Source organism: Ochotona princeps, chromosome 19, assembly GCF_030435755.1.
Source record: "Ochotona princeps isolate mOchPri1 chromosome 19, mOchPri1.hap1, whole genome shotgun sequence".
NCBI lineage: Eukaryota > Metazoa > Chordata > Mammalia > Lagomorpha > Ochotonidae > Ochotona > Ochotona princeps.
This window is the reverse complement of record NC_080850.1, coordinates 38417420-38425010: the sequence shown is the minus strand read 5'-3', so window position 1 is coordinate 38425010 and position 7591 is coordinate 38417420. Positions and strand designations below refer to the sequence as shown.

Genomic DNA, 7591 nt, shown 5'->3' with positions numbered 1-7591 from the left:
GCGTCACTGCCTGCAGATGAATGTCCAGTGAGACGTGTCTCTGCTGGCTAGCGCCCGGTGTGGAAAGAGCCACTCCTCCGACGGCTCCGGGCAGGCCGGCTGTTCCGGCCACGCTGCCAGCCTCTGGCTGGACCGAGCCCCACGTCTAGCGCCATTCAATAGCGTCCCTTGGAGTTTGATGGGTAAACCAGAAGACCGAAGTCGAAAAGGCACGGGCTTGGCTTGCCAAGTGGACCGGACTGCAGGCGGATGCACAACCTTTAAAGAGACACTTTACAGTGTGCCCTTCCTCCAGACGTCACACACCTTCAGGCAATGGCTTCCGCTGGGACCAATATCACACACCTACTCTGTTGCTGAAAACGCTCCTACCTCCTGGGGTTGGGAGGTGGGGGGTACAGTCTCTTGCTGCGGCCAGAGGCAAGCGTTAAAAGGCCGGAGTAAACAACCTATCTCCTATTTGATTTTCACAAGTTGGAGCTGACTTCTTTTTGGTGGTTAAGGCTTTCCTCAGCTCGGATTTTCCGGGTCATGGCGCCTTCGCGTTAGCTACCCAGAATGAAGCCCCGTCCTGGCGACTCTGCTCAGGAGACCGAGGCCGCCGCCCCGCGGGGGGCTGAGACCAGTCCCGGGCGGCCCGGGCTTCCTCCGCTCCACAGGTGGAGGACGCGAGGCTCCCAGCTTCCCTGGGGGCCGGACACACACTCACCCGCCAACTCCCGCAGCCTGTCGGGGCAGGGGGCTCCAATCCCTCTGGGAGACAGCAGGTGACAGCGGGACTCGGGGTGACCCACTGGGGAGAGTGCGGAAGGTGCGGGGAGGGCGCGGCGAGGCGCGGGGCGGGCCCGACGGCCGCCTCAGCCGCGCGCGGGACGGGGCGTGGGCAGGGGAGGCGCGCGGCAGCCGCGAGCGCGGGCTGAGGAGAACGCGGGCGGCGCGTCCAGCGAGGGGCGGGGTGAGGGGGTCACGCCGGGCCGCCACGGGCAGGGTCGCCGGCCGCCGCCCTGCCGGCCGGGGAGCGGCGTGTGGAGGGGCTCGCGGACCCGCGCGCCGCCGGTGAGGTCAGCGGAGCCTGGGGACGCGGTGCGTGAGGCCGGCGGAGGGCAGGACAGGGCCGGGCGATGGGCCGGAGAGCCAAGCCCGGGGGAGGCGAGCCAAGGGGGGCGTCGGCTCTGGAAGCCGGAGGCGGCCCGACAGGATCGTTTCCTTCCGGAGAGGAGGCCGGCGCTGGACCGAGGCGTTAGCGAGGAGCACGCGAGGGCGGAGACGGGGGGCAAGCACCGCAGCCGGAGCTTCCCGGCGGGCGGCACCGCTGCTCGCCGCCCCTCCTCCGGGCGGGTCCTGAGGCGGCGGCGGCGGCGGCGTGGGGGAGCGGGAGGCGGGGAGCGAGGGCGGGCGCTCGCGGAGGAGGGAGGGCCCAGGCGCGCCAGTGACAGGGTGGCAGCCGAGGAGCGGACGCCTTGCCACCGCCGCCGCTCCTCCTCCTGCAGCTCGGCTCGCCGCCGCCGCCGCCGCCACCGCCGGGAGAAGTTTGACTCCCGATCCTAGCGCCGAGCCCAGCCCGGCAGCGACAGCCCGCGGCGGGCGAGGCGCCTGAGCGTGCGACCCTGAGCCGACAGCGGCGTCTCGGCGGCGGGCTGCGGCCGGGGCTTGGGGGGCGCGGAGGCGGAGGAGGGGCGGCTGTGAGCCGGGGGGACCCCGCGCTGCGCCCGGGGCCGTCGCGATGGCCGTGCGCTCCCGCCGCCCGTGGATGAGCGTGGCACTGGGGCTCGTTCTGGGTTTCACCGCCGCGTCCTGGCTCATCGCTCCCAGGGTGGCCGAGCTGAGCGAGAGGAAGAGACGCGGCTCCAACCTCTGCTCCTACTACGGCCGCTTGGCCGCTGGCCTCGGCGCGCAGCAGCCGCTCCCCCAGCCCCAGTCGTGGCCGCGGCAGGAGCCGTCGCCGCCCCCCGCGCGCCGGGAGCTCCAGGGCCCGCAGCTGGCCCAGGCAGCTCCCGGAGTGACCAGTTCTCGAAGCAGCCCCTGGCTACGGCCACCTCCGCTGCAGCAGCAGCAGCAGCAGCAGCAGCAGCGGCGGCTGCGGCGGCGGGGACGCGAGCCCGAGGGCGCGACGGGGCTTCCCGGAGCCCCAGCGTCCGAGGGGGAGCCGGAGGAGGAGGAAGGGGGCGCGGCTGGGCAGCGCGGACGCAGCCACAACGGCAGCGGGGACGGGGGCGCCACCGCCCCGAGCGCACGACCCCGGGACTTCCTGTACGTGGGGGTGATGACCGCGCAGAAGTACCTGGGCAGCCGCGCGCTGGCGGCGCAGCGGACCTGGGCGCGCTTCATCCCCGGCCGCGTGGAGTTCTTCTCCAGCCAGCAGCCCCCCAACGCCGGCCTCGGGCAGCCCCCGCCACCCATACCTGTCATCGCATTGCCGGGGGTGGACGACTCCTACCCTCCTCAGAAAAAGTCCTTCATGATGATCAAGTATATGCACGACCACTACCTGGACAAGTACGAGTGGTTCATGCGCGCCGACGACGATGTCTACATCAAAGGTGACCTCCCAGCGCCGTTCTCTGCGCCCTTGCTGCCGCTGCCCAGCCTGGGCACTGCTTCTCTGCCCGGGTGGGCTGCGGGCTCCTGGCTCCCGCTGCGCCCGGCCCGCCGCACCCCTCGCGGACACCCACCGCTCCCAGCCAGCCAGCCGGCTGGGACCCCCCCTTCCACCCTCCTGGCTTTATCTGCCTACCTCCTCCGCACTGTTCTTTCTGCCCTGTGCTTGCCCCCTGCTCCTTATTGTGTGCGAGAGGTGAGGAACCCGGGAGCTGGACCCAGCCCGTCCTTCTCGGACAGCACCCGGTGGCCAGAGTTTGCAAAGCCGTCCGGAGGGGCGTGTCCGCAGACAGCGGCGGATGGGAAGTCTGAGGGTGCTGGTGGGGCGAGTGTGTGGCTCCGGCGCTCTAGATTTCTGCTCCCACTCTTTGTTTCAAACCCGGCCCTAGCGCTGGCTCGGCACAGCGGAGTTGGGAAGATGGTCTTGGCGGTCTGGGACACTGCCGCGTGCGCATCCTTCCCTAGAGCGCCGCTCGCTGCACGTGTGGAGGCCTGGAGCAGAGGCCGGGGTGCAGCGGCAGTCCCGCACCCCAGACCCTGAGCCCCCAGGGCGAGGTTCATTGCCAGGCGTGGGTGTTGGGGCGGGAGGGAGAGGCGCGTGGGAGCGGACTGTGAGCTCGGGTCCGCGTAGGTGCCTGTGGGTGGCTGCAGCGGCGATAAGAGGAGGCTCGAGGTCCTGCCCGGGACCGCGGGCACCCACAGCACAAGAAACTTTCTTGTCAGTTTTGGAAGAAAGGCGGTCCTTTCCCTGTGTGTGGGCGGCCCTGGCGAGAGAATTTCTAAACTCGGCACATCGGGAGTTGCTTCCAGCCCGCCCGGGAGTCAATCTTTCCGGCCCAGTCAGCTGCTGGGACGAGGAGGGACTTGAGGCAGGCAGCAGGGTTGCACAGGGAGAAGGTCTCCCAGCTTCCTGGGCTGGGAGCGCAGCCCTGCCTTAGCTTGCTCTTTGAATTGTGGCTTCATTGAATTGAGCCCTCCTTTTCTCTGATCCGGGTGGTATCTTTCGTGAAATAAATGGCAGATGAACTCCCCTCCTTTCCCCCACCCCCAAGCTGCCCTGTTTTGACACAGGGGAGACCCTGTTGGTCTGTAAACTGGAGATTCTGAATGGGATGAGGGAAACTGCTGGAGGGCTGGTCCACATAGGCCACACTGGTCACTGGGGACAAATCGGAAATACTAATAATTGGATACAACAAAATAAGTTTGCCTGCAGTTTGTCTTGCTGAAACACTCTGTTTCGAACTGGCTGAAAGATCTTCCACTATCCCACGAGACTCCCATGACTCATGGAAAAACGCAGGGGTTTCCTGGCGGAAGTTGGCCACACTTTGCAGAGAACTTGTAGAACCCCTTGCCGTTTCCATTTCTGTTAAGAGCGGAATGCGTTTTGTGTTCAGAATTCAGTAGCAGTTAGCTGAGGCCCGCTGGGGCCCAGGGGTTGGGGCGTGCTGTCCTGCTCACCACTAATGACAGTGAAGAGGGGCGGGTGATTGCAGATATGGAGAGGGTAACCCGACCTGCTCTCAAGTATCGCTTTATGGGGTGCCCCATGCATTCGAAGTGTTTTTAATTGTTTTTCTGGATGAATTTTCAAACTACAAGCAAGATCAAGTGCATTATTGAATTCTACACTTGATCTTAGCCAAAAGGCCGAGAAGCGATGCATTGTTGAATTCTTATTAAATGCCCCCCCCCCCCCGTGTTTTTCCTCTAAAAGAATGCTTTTAGTGTCAACTTTTAAGTGGTAACACAGTTTGAGTCAGATCCTCTCCCCTACTGTATGGCTTGCTTGTGATGCAGTTAAAAGCAAAACATTTAACTAAATAAATTATCAGGAAAAAAATATTGGATTATCAATAGTGTGCCAAAATGGTGTTAAATGTAAATGTTTGATGTTTATATTCCAAGAATGTTTTGTTACTTAAAATGCACTAAGAGCCCTGTCATTATTTTCCATCGTTAGTTCACATTTTCCCAAAATATGATTACTGTTAGGCGTAAGGTTTTGCAGTACCTTTGATAAAGAGAACATTTAATTATGATGTAATTAGTAACTGTCCCTTGGTGTTTTAAAATGCTAGACTACTGCAAGTTCTCTTCTTCTCACTTGCATAAGACTTAAGGGTGTCTTAGCACAGCACTGTAAGCTGCGTGCCTCACCTTGTGTGTTATAAATGACTGTGGAATAAGCAGAAGAGATCACTGTAACCCTCTCTTTGTAGGTGATAAGTTAGAAGAGTTTCTTAGATCGCTGAACAGCAGCAAACCTCTCTACCTGGGACAGACCGGCCTGGGCAGCATTGCAGAGCTTGGCAAGCTGGGCCTGGAGCCAGGGGAGAACTTCTGCATGGGCGGCCCGGGCATGATCTTCAGCCGCGAAGTGCTCCGGAGGATGGTGCCGCACATCGGCCAATGCCTCCGGGAGATGTACACGACGCACGAGGATGTGGAAGTCGGGAGGTGCGTTCGCCGCTTCGGTGGGACCCAGTGTGTCTGGTCTTATGAGGTAAGCCTGGAGCGGTGATGGAAGTGTTCACTTGTACAGGTGCACTCCATCTTACGATCTGGGGACATTATTTATTTCTATAATGTATATTTTTATATCTTTGTGTTTGCTTGAAAATGCAAATAGTAGCTGTTTATGGAGGTAAGAGTGATTGTGGCAGATTCTTTTCTTAAGTCTTATGCCTACCTTCACTGTAGCCTGTTTGTTGTCATTCTTTAGAAAGTACTGTTTCTCATTGGAGTTTTTTGTTTTTAGTGTATGGAAAGTGGATCCCTTTCCTATCTCTAACGGGACCAATTTTATGACCTTCAGCTATGGTTTTTAGCATTCGGAGTTATGTATTCTTTTCTTTTTACAATAGATGTGCAATGACATCTCTTTATGTAATTAAAATATCAAGTTTTTCAGGAAGATTTTCAAGTGGAAGTGTAGTTTTAAAAATCATAAAAAGTTAGCTAATAATATATTACTTATGACAAATGTATTCACAAAGTTTTAACAACTTTGATAATTTCTTGGTCCTCTAAAATGAATGATATATCTGTGAAAGTACAGGTGTTCTGCAGGTGTTAAGTCACTGGTTAATATTTTGACTCATCCCCCAGAATTTTTTCGTGTATGTCCTTAGAGCTTTTTCTTCTTAAATCTGACTTATGAACTGTTGTTTTAGTTATTAGTTTTATGAAATATGCTGGTTTTTTTCTTTTAGAAATTGGTTTTGAAATGAAGTAGAACTCAAGTTAAAATAGGTTTCCTTGAAGATAATCATAATAAAATTTGATTAATATTTCAGCAGTGTATTACAGTTTTTAGTGTAATTTAGTTTTTAAGTGGTTGGAGTTAAAAATTATTTTAGTTCCCCAGTTGCACTGCTTTGTAAATTGTACCTTAAATCACTTGCTTCTCTTTCCACATTTTCATGCTACTTAATATGGAAGAAAGATCTTATGAAAATGTATTTCCTGTGAAGTCATTTTAGTTCAGAATTAGCAATTCCGTTTATTTTCTTTTAGAAGTATGATTTCACTTTCATTATTTCAATTTTTGAAACTTTGTGGTACTTATACTTTAAGACAATATTTTGTATACTTTTTCCAGAAAGTGAAAATTACCACAAGTCGTTATTTGGAGTATGGATTAAGTACTATAAAACAGATTTGTAATGTAAATTTAAATGACATAACTAATTTATTTTGAAACTAATACAGTATTTTAGAATAAGACTATGCTGCAATAACCTTTTAGAATAAAAAAGATAATCAAAATATTATAGCACAAAGCTTGACAGTTTATGGATAAACTAAACAGAAAAAGATTTCTTATTTAGTATAAAACTAACAAAGGCAAAAATAAGCATTAAATATAGAACAATTTTGTTAACTTGAAAGTATTGTGCACACATTTACTGTGAATGGGTGATTTGCAAAGAAACTCTGCTGTAATTAAGAATAAAGTGAAGAAAAGAATAAAGAAAAGTTATCATTTTGTATTTTCTAGCCTTAGCATCCCACAAAATGTTTGAAGCAGGCTATGGTTCAGTGTCTTTTATATCAGGTTTTCGTTAAATATGTTGGGGAAGTATACACTTTACCAAGAAGTCAACCCATTCCTGGTCCATGAGTTTAAAATATGTTCCAGTGACCTACAAGCTTAAGAATTGGTTCAATATTTTATTTATAGTCTATGCATTTGTTTACAATGTTATTGTAGTTGCATACTCTCTCAGAATAAGTGGAATCTTCGAGCCTTTTCTTAATGACGTAAGAGAAATGTGAGGTTCTTACATGTTACCAGTGGTAACGTGGTGAGCATGGCTTCAGTTCTTCACATGCGTTTTGAATTAGGCTGATAGTTATGACCACTGACTTCAGAATCTTTATAAGCAAATCATTTCAGTATTGTTTTCTAGAGGGTTGCTATTATGGTTTGTGAACCTATGTTTTACTTTACTCATGTAGGATTTACCAGGTTGTGGCATTTCAGTGTTTGTGGAGCTATTTCAGTATTCAGTTTTTGGAAGGAACCATTGATGGCTCCTATTACACATTCTCAGAGTTTTATTTAAAGCAATGATCACAGATTTGAACCAGGGTGTAATGTCCACACATCCCAGACATCACTTCCTAGTTTGGGTTTTATGTTTGGGAATGGTGTCTGTCTGTGATGCTGTTTATGTTAGGTAGAAAGGTCAGTCTGTTCTCCTCTTGGTCGTCATGCTCAGTGGAGGTGTCACTTCATATCTACTCACAGAAAAAGCTACGAAGTTGATAATTGCATTAGTTTTTATATTTCTCCTAAAACAACTCTCTGGAACATTTTTCCTTAATATTTTAAATTTTCTTTATGCCTTTCCAAGTTTTAGAAGTTCACTTCAATTTCTTTCTTGTGAAGGTTCTTGAGAGTTGAGAGCACCATTATGGAGGCATGTTCTTGATTTTTGAGTGTGAATAGATGATATGTCTGGGATGGAATCTGGACTTTAAA

At 52.7% G+C, this 7591-nt stretch overlaps 1 protein-coding gene across 1 annotated transcript in view; it reads left to right on the top strand.

The window, feature by feature from the left end:
- The first annotated feature begins 1682 nt into the window (after window positions 1–1682).
- CHSY3 (chondroitin sulfate synthase 3) overlaps window positions 1683–7591 on the top strand; it is a 229889-nt gene continuing 223980 nt past the window's right edge. The window contains exons 1-2 of the mRNA XM_004586613.3: window positions 1683–2540; window positions 4824–5107. Coding sequence (XP_004586670.3) covers window positions 1724–2540; window positions 4824–5107 — 1101 coding nt within the window. The 5' untranslated portion in view covers window positions 1683–1723. The remainder of the gene's footprint in view (window positions 2541–4823; window positions 5108–7591) is intronic.